Consider the following 14,433-nt stretch of genomic DNA (forward strand, 5'->3'; position numbering starts at 1 on the left):
CACACACACACACACCCTCTGGTTGATGTCTGTTGTACTTTTACTGGGTTTCATCAGGTTCGTAGGTTTGCAGGTATTTTGCACAGTCGGAGATCTTTATCACCTGACTGGCACTCAGACTCTCAGAACACATAGGACATGATGTCTCCCTCTCCAGCAACCTGGAACAAAGTTCAGTTTACACGTGAACATTTAAAATTTCTATTAATTACACTAATTGATTCTGCTTCTCTTTGGTGAGAAAGAATACAGCCAGAGGACTTTTAACATTATTTAGCACAAAGACATGGTGAAGTGGTTAAATGGGTTTTTCCTGTTTGTTTGAAAAGATCAAAAGTTGTTGAAAAAAGGGCGTTGAAAACTTTCTATCACATAAACTAGAATAACAAAGTGACCATTCAATGGTTTTATGTGCTGTTCTGCAAATGCGATGTAGATGCCAACAACAGCTCGAGCTCATTTAATTTGGGTGAGAATCAGGTGAAGATCAAGGAAATCGGTAAAAACTTTATATTACTCACCATTTGTTATGGATCGTCTTAAATTTCAATTTGTTAGATCATAACATAAACGATTTAAAAACACGCTTTAGATTTTTATGAACGCATCAAAACTGGAAATAAAGCGCCGAGTCTGTCCCGTATGAATCACTGTTAAACATCAATGAAATGCTGACAGTGTAGATGGCTTCACTCTCAGGAGGTGAGACCACTCTAATGTTTAAAATAAGAGAAGCTTCCTCTTAAAGTGAACATTAAGATTACTAAGATTACTGATAAAGCTGGAAAAGTATTCAGCACTCCAATAAAAATATAACTTTTGGCAAAATAACAAAAACAAATTTGACTCTGTCATGTTCAAAAATAGTCAACAGGGAAACCAGTTCACCCACTGCTGGTGAACTGCTCACTATGGTTTTAGATGCGAGTGTGCCACTTACAGGATGAACTGTGAGTGCAGTGCAGGGAATTCACAATGAGGACAGATGGACCAGTCCTCTTTCAGCATGTGACGACCCTGAGGAAGAAGCAGATGGATCGAGAATCAGATGAAGAGTATACGGGTCTGTCTTGGTGAAGAGCATCACAGTGTGTGAGCGAGCTGTCCTGTGTACCGTGGCGATGCAGTAGGGCAGGTTGTTTTTGCAGGAAATGCACAGCAGTTCGTTTTGCGGCAGCTGGAAGCCACAGAAGGGACACGGAGTAGTTTCCTCCTCCAGCTCCGACTTATCCGGGCGACTAGGGTGCAGAAAGGAATTAAAATGAGGAGTCAGGGGCAGAATGGGCAAGAGGAGCTGATAAAGCAGAGGATGGATGAAGAGGGTAAGGATCACACGGACTCACCGAACCATCGCCTCAATCTTCTTCCTGTATTTGGTGTCGATGTCATTGCGATACTCCGGTCTCATCAACATGGCAGCGAAGCTGAAGGCCGAGTTCTTCAGTCCAGCGCGGTGACATTCGATTACTGCTGACGTCAGAATGGGAACAACATCTACCCACACGCAAACACACACCGATGAGTTTTTGGCTTTTCACCAGCGTTTAGGTTTTATCAGCCATCATGTGAATCGGACTGACGGGTTGACTCACGTGCAGGAAACTTGCTGATGTTGTTGCTGACGCGGATGAGCATCCGTGCCCCCTTTAAATGGTCTCCTCTCTTTACATGAATCTAAATGTAACAACAACGAGAAGCAGGAGTCAAAAAGGTGCTTGTGTGAGCTCTGACAATATCAGGAGCACTTTGTTTGAAACTTATCCACATCTGCAATGTTGATAATTACAGGCTAATATGTTGAGCACAATTTGTTACCTTAAAAAGACTACTGAAATACAGTACACTGTAGGTGGCAGTAATAGAACATAACGAATGTAATTCTTATACTTTGGAAATAGCAGGATCGTGCTGAAAAGGTCAAACCATAGTTTTAAGAGTCAAACAGTCCAGGACCCTTTGATGGACCCACAGAGCTAAGAAATAAGTCTGTATTTGTAGTTTTATATGTAAACAACACTGTCGATAATGGCCAGCCTTCGACTCCGCCTCCATCTGGAACATCTACTAAAATCTTTTAATTAGGACATGCTCATTTTATCCCAACCCTCCCACCCTTTAAGGCAGACAGCTGCCCCTCCCTGAGCCTGGTTATGGTTTCTTCCTGTTAAAAGGGAGTTTTTCATTCCCACTTTCACCAAATGCTTACTCATAGGACATCGTCTGTATTACAGTCTTTCATTTGCTGTTGTTTTTCTATCTTCAGCTTTAAATTTACAATTGTCCAAAAAGACAGAAATTGCAGACCGTCCGAGCAGCTGCATGACAGACGTGTGCTGTACTCACCTTGACCAGTAGGTAGGAGTGGAGGATCATCAGATTGGTGGCCATCTCAGCAGGGATCTTAATCTTCTGAGCCTGCAGCTCTGTGTACATGCTGAACAGCACGTCGTGGGCATTACGGTAGTTCCCTTTGGAAGTTACACAAAAATGATTGGAAGTAAGCATGTTTTATTGTGCTGTTGCTGCCCACACATAAATATGTTTGTGTGAATCTGTTTGCACCTGCACACTGCTCTTCTCTGGCGATGATGATGGCAGTGCGAGCTGCCTCCCTGTACTGCTGCAGGGCCATATACAGCCGGAACAGGTACTTTGCATCCTGGGAGGAAAAGAGAAACATGAACTAACAGATTTAAAAAGTTTCCCTCTCAAATTTACTCAGGGCTCTAGCTGCATAAAACAGTAACAGCTGCAAAACTATCTGGTTTAAGTTGTGTCTTTGCCCGACTGGTGACCCATCTATCAGAGGCTTCCTGTGACAGCTGGGACAGCTCTAACTCCCCTGGGACCCACCCACTTTCAACTGCTCCCTTTACAAGTCATCACAGCAGATCATCTCTGTCCCTCTCACCCAATCCCTAACGTAATCATCTGCCACACCAACCCTCCGCATATCCCCATTCACGACATCCATGAGCCATCTTCTGTGGTCTCTGTCATTTTCTCCAGCCTGGAAGCTCAATTTTCAACATCCTTTGTCTGGTATATCCACAGTTCCTCCTCTGCACACATCCAAACCATCTCAGCCTTGTCTCTAACTCTCTGATACACTAATTTCCAGTGTATCATTTCTAATCTAGTCCATCCTGGTCACTCCCAATAAACGTGACACATGGTTTAGGAAATGGACAGTGGATAATTTAAAGCAAGAGATACTGACACATAAAAATCTTGCAAAGCTAAAATAAACTAAAAATTCAACAAACAGAAATGAGAGAATAAATAGCAAACACTTGCCCACTTTCTCTTAACAATGGCTCATGTGCAAATTTTCTCTGATATATCAGCAAGCTTAGAAAATACTGCAGATACACAGTCAGCAACATTTGTTACCAAAACACAGGCATTTATTCATAGTTTAACACTCAAAAATATTATCTGCTGACATACTAGCTCCACTGTAACTGTCATCAGACATTATGCAAGTGATGGTCCATCCTGACTGCAGGAAAAAAAAACAAACACCTTTCTACAGCAGAGACTCACCTATTTTAACCATCAGGCATAAGAAAACTGCCTCAAGTGCTTAGAGTTAAAACAAGAAAGCCTCAGCAGTATTGAAAATCTTCTTCTTCAGTCCTTCAAAGTAATGCTTACTACAGACAATCTGTCAAACAAACTCCCGGCTGCTCTCTAATCACAGATCTGCTGTCCCATTACCTCTTGAAACACAACATTTGTGAAGAAAGTCTAAATCTTTTGGGTCCTTTTTAATATTACATCAAAAAACAGAAAACTCACGACTAGAGCTGCTCACTGAAGGCGCTACAAAGAATATATTCACAGGGAGAAAAGGAAGTAAAAATACTGCAGAACAATAATTTAATAATCAGAATATGCTTGCTGAGTTCAACCTGAAACAAAAGGCTCTAGTGATCCAGTTACCTTGGGCATGCCGTCACTTTCCCCCATCAGGTAATCTATCAGCTGATTGGTCAAAGAGTTGTCCTTGGCCTGGCCAACCTGGAATACACACACATCAATAAAAGAAATGTCGCACACACACACACTCTTTAGCTCACAGCTCTCACCGTCTCAATCGCCATCTCGATCGCCAGGTTGTCTTCAGAGTTAGGGCACAACAGGAAGTGCTTCAGCGCCTGACAGTTGTCCAGAAAGAAAAGAGCCGTTTGAATAACAGGAGCCATAAAACTAAACATGACTGATGAGTGACTTCATCGCTCTTACTCTGCTGTACTGTCCACACTTTTGAAAGAACTTGCCAGCCTGCAGGTGCTTCTTTTCTCCCTCAAAGTACAGAGCGATGCTCTGATAGTCCTCCTGCGTCGCCTCAGAACCTGATGAACACAAAACCCACCAGCCATGAAACAACAGTGAAAACTACGCATAATTAAACAGAATAACACAAAGAGAAAACAGCTCAGGCCTCGAGCAAACACTGCAAAAGGGAAACACATTTCCAGAAACAGGCTGACCGATGATGTCTGCGTAGACCTCCATCTGTCCGTGCTGCTGCGCCAGCTGGAAGGCTTCGTCGTTGCAGTGGGATAAAACCAGGAAGTGGATGGCTGAGCCATAGTCGTTCAACCGCAGAAAGAACCTGGGGTGCACACAAACAGACAAATGGAAAAAAATAAATAAATCACCAAGCGGAAACAAACAGAGCTGACAGAAAATTAATGAGCACCAACCCTAACAGGAATGAATCCTTAAAGCCTTTAAACATCAAGTACACTGAACCACAGCTACTCCCAGCTTCTACTGTGATCCTCCTAACTGTCATCCATCACCTGTTAATAACATTTACAGGCCTCAAAGACATTCAATTCTCTAAATCTATAGTAATAATAGTCATTGGTTGCAGCTTTGTGAATGCGAATGTATCAGGCACCAGTTATCCAACCTTCAATCTCAAGAGGTCACTAATAAAATAACACGGTACTGCCAATGTTTTTGTACACTCAGTGCCTTTAATTTGTTAAGCTGTCCCTTTTATAGTAAATGTTAAAAAAGTGAGTTATTTGTTGGATTTTAAGGTCAGTAAAATCCTACCTGGCAACCATCTTTGCTCCGTCGATGCTCTGCATCTCTCTGACGATGCGAACAGCTTCCTCTGGGTTGTTCAGGTGGTCCAGCAGCACGCGGATCACATTGTCCCAGTCCTTCGCGCTTTCGTAGGCTCGTGCCGCATCCTTGTATCTGTGCACACAGGTCTCAGGACGTCAGGTTCCCTTTCAGCGATCCACACATCACAGCCACAGGTACACAAACTAACAACCTACTTGCCATCCGCCTCCTTGGCCTTTGCATACTGCAAATGAATCTTGGGAGAAGAGACATTTGGAAGCAGCTCTCCCACCTTTGTCCTGAGAAAGAAGCAAAACATAGTAAAATCCAACCAAGATGATGAGAAACGTGCAGATTGGATATGTTAGTCAGGGTTTGTTCATATTTGCCTCACCAGTTTTTGCAGCGAATGTAGACAGAGGCCGCTTTGTCATAATACTGTCCTTTTTCATAGAGCTGAGCAGCTTCAGAGTATTGCTGTGATTAAGAAAAAACACACACAGATGAAGATATGAACAAGACACACCACCTCTGATCTGTAAATGCAGTCGTCTCCATTTTTCAAAGTCTGACAAACAAAGTAAGACAGACTTTGACTAAAATATACACAGCATATGTTGTGTATATTTCTGCTTATAAAATTGGTAGAGACGCAGCTGAGACTCACTCCAACAAGGCTGTTACTCACACTCAATTTTTGCTCCAGTTTGTCAAATCTCCCCTGGACTCGCAATAAGGACAGGGATTATTATATTTTTAAATTCCCACAGATGTCCCTTATCCGTGGAGCCTGAGGTTTTTCATTTTGGTCACATGGTTTTCAAGCTGTAACTGACTAAATTTAGGGATGCTTTTTTAGGTGGAAATGTCTGCCAAAAATGTGGGGCTGACTCTACCTTCATGCTCTCCAGTATGGCCCCACATTCCTTCTTGAGAACTCTGCTCGGGTGCTGGATAGCCTGAGCGGCTCCTCTCCTGATGTCACCCATCCTGATGGACATCCTGGCCACACCTGCCTGGCACGCCTCATCGTGCTCCTGGAACTGCCCAGAGAGGGGGAAAATGAGAAAAATGGCTACAAACACAAAACTGCTTTATTTCCTTCACCTCTGACTAGAACCTTCAACTGCCATCTTGTGCAACAAATAGAAAGAATATAATCTGTAATCTGTAACTTGTGCTTGATGTACAGCGACCCTCCAACCTGCCTTCAAGTGTCCTCTTTGTAAATACAGGGAGAAGGTGAGCAGGAGATAAGACTCTAGGTGACATTTTCAGCTATGAAACACTTAAAAAATAACACTAAGTCACAAACATCCCTTAAAAGGAAAAAACTGAATCGTCAACATGAGATTTCTCTTACTTTGCTGTTGTGGGTCATGCCTTTTTCATAGTGTGCCAACGCAGTAACATAATCTCCACTACAAACAGAGAGAGTGAGACATTTAATGAGAGTGTAGACAAATCAGGTCTGTACTAAACCTGTGCCGTGTGTGTAAACACTTACACAAATTCTAGATGAACAGCATATTCTTTGGATATAAAGGGAATCTGATCCTCTGCTAGCCTCTTGGCTAACATGAGAGCACTGTCCCAGTGCAGCAAGTCTCTTCTCATCTAATACACACAAAGACACACACACAATACCACATTAACAATATTATCGTTACAGATGTTCTGCATGCAGTAAAATCTCATGATTGTAATGAACAGCTTAACATTTTATGCATGTGACACCATAAAAAATGCAAGGAGTCAATTTTCAGTCTCTTAAATGTTTACACAGACGCAAACACACCTCCAGAGCAGCGACTGGGGAACTCGAGGACAGATAAAGGTCTTGGGCCCGGTTGTAGTCCTCCAGAAACATGGCCAAATGTCCTGCCAGTAAATTCATTTCCTCTGTACCCTGGAAAGAGAGAATGACATAAATACTAAGAGAAAATGAGAGAGGAAACAAGTGGACCAGTCTAAAATTAGAACAGACAGAGACGATGTCTGTCAGGAAGAATCTGTGACACACAAATTATTTTTATGTTTATTTAAAAGGGACAATGCATATTAATTAACATGGGAGCATAACTAGTAAATATGCCAGATTTATCTGTACAGGCTACTTTACATCCGTGGTCCCTGGCAGGTTGATGGCATCATAAATTAATCAACACAACCAAACATACAGAGGGATGTGAGCATAATTAAAAAACAGAAACAAATGTAAAATAAACACATACCCAAATAACATATTAAGAATCTAATGCTAAAATCATTTTATGAAAACACATTAGAATCAAGGACTTTCAGTGAGATTATGTCTAATCAGGAAAACGTGTGTATACCTGGATGCTCTGCAGAGACAGCACCATGCCGACATTGCCACTCATGCGGTACACCTGGATGGCCAGCTCAACCTCCATGTGGACCAAGCAGGCTTTGCCCAACTCTGCCCAGTCTGCATTAGTGCCTGCAGACTTGCACAGAGCCCAGGCTTCGTGGAACCTGGACAGGAAGATTATGTTATTTATAAGTCCTTTACGGTTCTTCTCGCCTCCATCAAAGTCGTCATTGGCTGCCCTAAAATTGCAATTTTGTAAGTTAACAAACTGCTTATCTTGAGTGAAAATGTAAAAGCGGGTAAGAAAAGTAAATCAGTGAAAAGGGATGAGTGGCTTTTTCAGATGCTTTCTTTTATATCAAAATGAAGTTTGATAAAAATGTTTCAAATTAATAACTTTAATCTCTTCCTTCATAACAATCTTTCAAAGCAGCGCAAAGCAAAACCGACTGCAGACGGGACAAATTCATTCCTTACATTAAACATTTGCATGTGAACCAACAGCGATATCACTTTAAGGCCTTTTCCACATGGAGCACACACAGTTCAGTGTTTCCAGCATCGCTGACCTTTTGAGCATGAGAGCCTGGGCGAGCTGCCTGCTGAGCTCTGCCGATGAGTCTGTCGCCGTGCGCTTCAGGAATGAGTGTGTGCTCAACTCCACTTCGCTGATTTTACCGCTCGCCGTTTGACAGGTCAGCTCACCGTTGTGAAAGAGCAGAGGCTTCTGGGAAAAGGGGAGCGCAGTGCTCCCTACCAACACCACCTGTGGGCCTGAGCAGAGTCACAGAGAGAGGAAATACACTTAAAAATATCACCTGTAGTAGATTTGAATGCATGTGGGCACTGATGTGACCTTCTTATTACCGCCCCGTGATGTGGTGCCATCCCCCTACCATAGATGGTGGTTTTATGCAGGGCGTAGGTGTAGACTTTGTCATCATCATAGGCTACAAACACCCCTCTGTCTGCATGCCAGTTGTCCCAGAGCACTCCTGTGATGGTGGGTGAGAAGTTGGGGAGCTCAAAGCAGGACTCTGTTGCCTGCAACACACACACACACACACACACACACACACACACACACACACACACACACACACACACACACACACACACACTAAAGACGTTATGCCCCCAAATTAATGCTGAAAGACTGCACTTCAATCATATCTTGATTGCTTGATTTAAAACCCAGTGTGGTGTCTGCTGCTTCTATTACTACCACAAAATGTAACACACAGTGACATTCATCTTGGTGAAATATTAGTTATCTTATTATAAAGTTTCACTACAATATGCTCAGGTACTTTATATGCTTTTTTATTTAGGTGAATATTAATACTTTTAAAAATCACTGACGTTTGCAGGGGAGAGCAGGAAGCCGCTGTTCTTGTTATCGATGAACACCAGTCGAGTGCCAATAACATCAGGGAGCACTTTCCTCACACCAACTGAATGGCTGTAGCTGTTCACTGTCTCCCAGTCCTCCACCAGGACAGACACCACACTTCCAGACTGAGAAAAACAAAAATTCAAGTGATGTTAGCAAGTGACAAAAAACCAAACAAAGAAACAAAACACTGAGGGGGAAACAGGACAAATATGACTGACAAGAAAAACACAATTAAACTAAAGATAAAAAATATATATTTAATGACTGACAGTGTTATACTGATGTCCCCTCATATAACTATGACATGTAGATTTTGTACAAAGGTGGGTTTTTTTTCTCTGATCGCACTCACATCAGTGCCATAGTAGAGGAAATCAGCAGTGAGGGCGTGGCAAAGGATGCGGCCTTTTCTGTCATCGTCTGGAAAAAGCTTCATCTGCTTCTTCTCGTCCTGATCTTTGCCTTCAATCTAAAAACACAACACATATACGGAGGCCTGTAGTTTATTCATGAGATAAAACAAAAAAATGATGAAACCTGCTCGGTGATCAGTCACCAGATGGCTCACCACATGGAGCTGGACTTTCCCCTCAAACAGCGCTGCTGCGTAGTCAGAGTTAAGACACATGCTGGCTATTGTCCCCAAATACTCGATGTCCTTCAGCTTATTAAAACCTGAGACACACAGAGACATTTCAGGGACGTAGAAGGGCAGTGATTCACTCTTGGAAACCTGATTCACTGGACACACAAACACACACACACCTGGTTCCTGGTCTACCAGGGCGTAAAACCAGGCTCTGTTGTTCATCCCCACAGCCACATGGTACGGTCCCACTGCAATGAATGTGGGCTCTACTTCCACTTCTATCGTTACTGGACTCTCCTGAAAACACAGCAGCAGATTCTCATATTACATATTACATATTTAAAGAAATCCTTCCTCTGTTTAAGGGCTGCTGTGAGCCTGTATGAGTGCACTAATCCCTCGACTCTATTAAAAAAAAAAACGGTTTTTAATCCAAGTTGTTTGAGTTCGTTGTTTTTTGCTGATTTTCTTGTTTTATTTTTCATCTTGTTGCCAGCAGTAAGCCACTCTCCTCTCTCTGCTGTTTTTTCAGAATAATAACTGATGATAATTATAAGAGAATCCGTGTTTGTGTGTGTCCTTACCTCCTCCACCTGGTTGCAGACAGTGACCTCCAGCAAGGAGGTGAGGTAGGCCAGCCGGGTGCCGTAGCTGTCGCCAAGAATGGGCAGCTTTGTCAGGAAGACATGGAGCGTCCCTCTCTGTGTGGAAAGTGCCAACAGCTGGCCGTCATCTGTCCAGCTCAGCTGATCCAAACCTGTAGGAGGAGACACAGCGGGATCCACAGTGATTGAAGAATGTAAGATGGACTATCTGGATGGCGGAAAAAAAACCCTAAAACACCCCCAAAACAAAACAAAAACAACAGCCTCACCTTTATTCTCATCATCCAGCTGAATTATACTGCTGATATCTTTGCGATCTGACAGCTCGTGGATTTTTATGCTGGAGCAGAAGCACAGGGTTAGATTTTTCCCATTTACAAATAATTAAAAAAATAAACAACACTGAAATGGCAGCCCAGCTGCTTTATTGAAAGTCTGTGTGCATCCTCGCTTGATGCTGGTGAGATGGCCACACTATTGAGTCCATCTTTACAGCTATAAGTGTGACACAGCTCATTCCCTCTCTCTCTGGATTTTTGTGGGGCAAAAAAACCAACAAAGTACACTTTTTTTTTTAACATCACACGAAGATTCTGAAGAGTGGTGGTGTTTTGCGTACCTGTTGTCCCCACAAGACGCAGCCTTGTTCAGTGCTGTGGAGATGGCCACGCTGTTGAGACAGTCTTTATGGTTGTGAGCCTGATAGAGCTCATATCCTATCTCCCTGATGTGTGTGGAGATGACCACAAAGTATCCATGGGAGAAACCAATGAGTATATACCCATCACCATACCTACACAGTGCAACAAAGATGGCGAGAGAACACGTTTTACTGCAAATAACTCAAGTGTGATTACCAAAGCTTGTTGTGTGTGTGAACAGATGCAATACCAGCGGTAGGACACAATGTTTCCATAGCGACGCTCGAAGGCTAGCTCTATTGGGTTTCCAGGGTCGTTGATGTTGAAAAGCATCAGTATCTTCTTGTCCACAGAAACACTCACCTGAAGGGTGGAATAACGTGCACTTTTTCCATGACACATTTCAGACATCCTAAACCTTTTATCCCCTTCATAAGAAAAATTGATTTTAACTTTTCTGCAAATCCCAGCTGTCATGTTCAAACGGACCTTCTTAAAATTCATCTCCAGTACAGGTTCAATTTGAAACTAGCAGAAAGCAGACTCACTGTGCTCTCTCCTTGAGCTGACCTTTCATCCGTCTTCATCACCGAGAAATAAATTTCAGCAGGCTCACCGCGAACTGTTGTCTGGCAAAAGATCAGAAAGTACACTCGGTCATTAAGGCCTGCTGTGACTGATTTTTAGTCCAGTTCAGATGTAATTTGGCGTACCTCAGCCTTTTCTCCCTGTTTCCTGAATAGCTACTTAACATCCACCCTTCCATTGAATCCATTTCTGATGTGGCTTTAACAAACAGGTCTGCTAATAGTTCTTTGGGAATCACCTTGTTGGTGCAAAAATACTATTATGTATTATTGTGCATTATGTACTATTACATTATGCCTGTCACACTGTGTTATGTTTGGCATTTTTCACAGATTCAACCAAAGAAATTATGTGTTTTTGTCACAGGCGTATAGTAACAAAATGCCTAAAGATACAACTTAAAATTGCCTGCTTGCTAAGCTGTCTGTTATGTAAAGAATCAACACTGGTTCACACTTTGAGTTAGCCTTCTTTATGCTTGAATGATCCCTTGATCAAATGGCTTAACAAACAAAGCACAGACTGAAGTGAAAATGAGTGAAAAAGCAGCAAATGTCCAAAGAAAAACTCTGAAAGACCTTCAGAAAAACTGGAAAACAATTCTTAAAGAACATTAAAAAAATTATAAGAAATGACGGCTGATTTAAGATTTTTGCACACTACTGTATTTGACTACCTGTCTGATGGTGTCTCCCTCATGATTGCTGATACTCAGCGTGTTGTCGTCACTCCCCAGAGCCAGCAGATTCTGGGAGCTCCAACAGCCACAGGTAATCTTCTTGCTATGTTTGCCTATCAAGTTCGGAGAGAAGGAGGCAGAGAATCAATATTACAGAACAGACTAAAGACCATTAAACCATCCAAGATTATATATACAGTTGTGTTGTGTGTTACCCAGCACAGGGATCTTGCGTGAGGTCTGCTGATTGTAGATCAACAGGTTTCCTTTGACTGTTCCGACTGCCAACAGCGGGCTAGTCTTTGACCACAAGATGAAAGACATCTGATCTCTGTTTGAAACCATCAACAATGAGAACACAAAACGTTTAGCTTTACTTATTTCAAGATTAGTGTTCTGTTGAAACAGGGAAAAAAACATATTTGCAGTGAAATTATGCAATGACTAACACTTGCATCACTTATTCAGCAATTAACTGTAGTAGAATGATGGGGTTTTATTTTCTCCCTCTGAAATGGTCGTACCTCATACCGCTGTCTATCTGGGATGTTTTACTGACACTGGCATCCCAGAGAAAGATGGAGCTGGATTTTGCAGCTATCACTGCCAGAATGTCCCCATCCTTATCCCAGTCCATCCCCACACAGCGTCTTACAGAGAAAGAGGAGAAAGGAAGTTATTAAGAAAACCTGAACATTCAGTGGTAATCAGCTAAAACTGTTAGATGACACAAAACTGGAATCTGAGTGATTTTCTCACACTTACCCTGGAAGGTTGATTTCAGTCCACTTGTGTCCATGTCGATCAAATATTTTCACTGTGTTGTCCTGTCTGTGTGATTGAAAATAAAGCTCAGTCGAAGACAAATAGCAGACTGTTACACAGCCTTCTCAGAGCTATTTTGTTAATCAAAAAGGCATACTCACCCTGCAACAGCGATATAATTACCAAGGCTTTTCTGCCACTTGTACAGCAGGTTAGATCCCGCCCAGGCTTTTTCAGCAAGCAAAAAAACACTCTGTGGATTTAAACATGTCCTTATAGGTTTGTTTTTCCCACTCTACCAATTTTATAGGTCAAAATGAAGAGCATTATAACACAGCCAGAAAAGGGAGTCACTCATCATCTTCTTGTCAAATCCAAGAAAATGTATCCAAGTTAAATTTTTCAGGGTACCTGGTAACTGATTGTTTCCCCAAATAAATCTGTTTTATTGATTAGTATCACTTCACATTTCTCACCTATTTGTCCACACCCCACGGTCTTCAAAGCCACTTATGTATGGGGAGGATGAATTTTTGGAGAGGTTCAAAGTCTCTCTCTGGCATAAGTTTTAGCAATTCAATTAAGTTATTTTTTCATGTTAGCGCCCCAACCTTAGAGACATACAGTACTAAATTTATGGAGTGCCACTTCAACGTAAAGTTTCATCTTATTTGCTTCTAAATACATATTAAAGCATCGTCTAGAAAGCTCCTTAATCAAACTATATCAAAACATGTGCCAGATAGCTAGGTGTACAACATACCCATGTACTGGATGCAACAAAATACACCCGCAGAAGTTACTTATAAAACAGAAAAGTGACAACTAACTTATTTTAACTTAGCCTAAACTCATGTCTGCGTTATCATTACAAAGATTAGCTCAGCAACCTAAAATATTTTAACAAAAACGCACAAAAAACGCTGTTTAAAAAGACGGGTGACAAAGGAGAAAGGTGCTATGGGTAATATTATTTTAGCTGTGAGTATAGAGATTTTTGTTATCATTACTGTGACTATGTTTGCCAAAACAGCCCGTTTGTTCGATTATTGGATAATACACAACGCAACACACATTTTTAGTGGACTTTGGTCGACGTTCAGTCTGTCTTCAGCTAACACTTGGCTAACGCTTGGTTTCTAGGAGGTGAATAAACGCAGTTAGCATCCAGCTAAACGTGTGGAACGAATGGAATGAGTGAACGAAAATAAAATTAATTTATTGGTACAAACCTTCATCGCGATGCTGTTTTGTCGTTAAATATTGGAAAGGACAGGTATTCACTTCTCAAAGCATCTCAGATTTACAGATATGTGTATGTATTACCCACAATCCTTCACTCTGAAGCGTTTGCGGTTTGGCGCTGTCATGGCAACAGTCAGCAGCCAATGAGGTTCTGTACAGATTAGAGCGATCAACAGGTTTCAAGCAAACACTGTAAAAAGAAGATGTAAAAGATAAAGAGGAGGTCTCATATTTAACAGTGGGTGTTGTTTAATATGGATTTGTTCTATATTTAATACACAGAATAAAACACAGATTACTAAATAATGGACACCGAAGAAAGCCGAAGGAACTGAAATATGTCTCTCCGCATGTGAATTTAGCCTTTGGCAGCCAATCATTTTAATGCTCTGGGCATTATCTCAGAACAGATATGTAGGCCTACTGGTTGCCCTTCATATTATAGCATGCAACAAACGGTGTGGATGCACTAAAATAAGAGGGAATAATTTAAGGCTTTACA

General features: G+C 41.8%; 1 protein-coding gene across 2 annotated transcripts in view; it reads right to left on the reverse strand.

The window, feature by feature from the left end:
• Positions 1-14,063, reverse strand: part of wdr19 (WD repeat domain 19) — a 14,311-nt gene extending 248 nt beyond the window's left edge. The window contains exons 1-36 of one of the 2 annotated variants that reach the window (XM_013912906.1): positions 13,919-14,063; positions 12,848-12,939; positions 12,687-12,752; positions 12,446-12,571; positions 12,137-12,252; positions 11,919-12,034; positions 11,203-11,283; positions 10,905-11,017; positions 10,633-10,806; positions 10,283-10,353; positions 9,993-10,165; positions 9,585-9,705; positions 9,388-9,494; positions 9,172-9,288; positions 8,786-8,941; positions 8,320-8,467; positions 7,993-8,197; positions 7,428-7,587; positions 6,887-6,997; positions 6,596-6,705; positions 6,452-6,509; positions 5,985-6,131; positions 5,483-5,565; positions 5,304-5,387; positions 5,074-5,220; positions 4,497-4,621; positions 4,249-4,358; positions 4,092-4,160; positions 3,946-4,023; positions 2,563-2,659; positions 2,344-2,468; positions 1,593-1,674; positions 1,344-1,494; positions 1,115-1,238; positions 941-1,017; positions 15-161 (exon numbers count right to left, since the gene is read on the reverse strand). In XM_013912906.1, the coding sequence (XP_013768360.1) occupies positions 41-161; positions 941-1,017; positions 1,115-1,238; positions 1,344-1,494; positions 1,593-1,674; positions 2,344-2,468; positions 2,563-2,659; positions 3,946-4,023; positions 4,092-4,160; positions 4,249-4,358; positions 4,497-4,621; positions 5,074-5,220; positions 5,304-5,387; positions 5,483-5,565; positions 5,985-6,131; positions 6,452-6,509; positions 6,596-6,705; positions 6,887-6,997; positions 7,428-7,587; positions 7,993-8,197; positions 8,320-8,467; positions 8,786-8,941; positions 9,172-9,288; positions 9,388-9,494; positions 9,585-9,705; positions 9,993-10,165; positions 10,283-10,353; positions 10,633-10,806; positions 10,905-11,017; positions 11,203-11,283; positions 11,919-12,034; positions 12,137-12,252; positions 12,446-12,571; positions 12,687-12,752; positions 12,848-12,939; positions 13,919-13,924 (4,047 nt within the window). In that variant the 5' untranslated portion in view covers positions 13,925-14,063 and the 3' untranslated portion in view covers positions 15-40. Of the gene's footprint in view, positions 162-940; positions 1,018-1,114; positions 1,239-1,343; positions 1,495-1,592; positions 1,675-2,343; positions 2,469-2,562; positions 2,660-3,945; positions 4,024-4,091; positions 4,161-4,248; positions 4,359-4,496; positions 4,622-5,073; positions 5,221-5,303; positions 5,388-5,482; positions 5,566-5,984; positions 6,132-6,451; positions 6,510-6,595; positions 6,706-6,886; positions 6,998-7,427; positions 7,588-7,992; positions 8,198-8,319; positions 8,468-8,785; positions 8,942-9,171; positions 9,289-9,387; positions 9,495-9,584; positions 9,706-9,992; positions 10,166-10,282; positions 10,354-10,632; positions 10,807-10,904; positions 11,018-11,202; positions 11,284-11,918; positions 12,035-12,136; positions 12,253-12,445; positions 12,572-12,686; positions 12,753-12,847; positions 12,940-13,918 lie in introns of both variants that reach the window. The other variant, XM_013912905.1, reaches the window with a different exon arrangement.
• Positions 14,064-14,433: the final 370 nt, after the last annotated feature.

This window comes from Pundamilia nyererei, unplaced genomic scaffold (assembly GCF_000239375.1).
Source record: "Pundamilia nyererei isolate P.nyererei 1_Seehausen unplaced genomic scaffold, PunNye1.0 scaffold00107, whole genome shotgun sequence".
Classification (NCBI taxonomy): Eukaryota; Metazoa; Chordata; class Actinopteri; order Cichliformes; family Cichlidae; genus Pundamilia; species Pundamilia nyererei.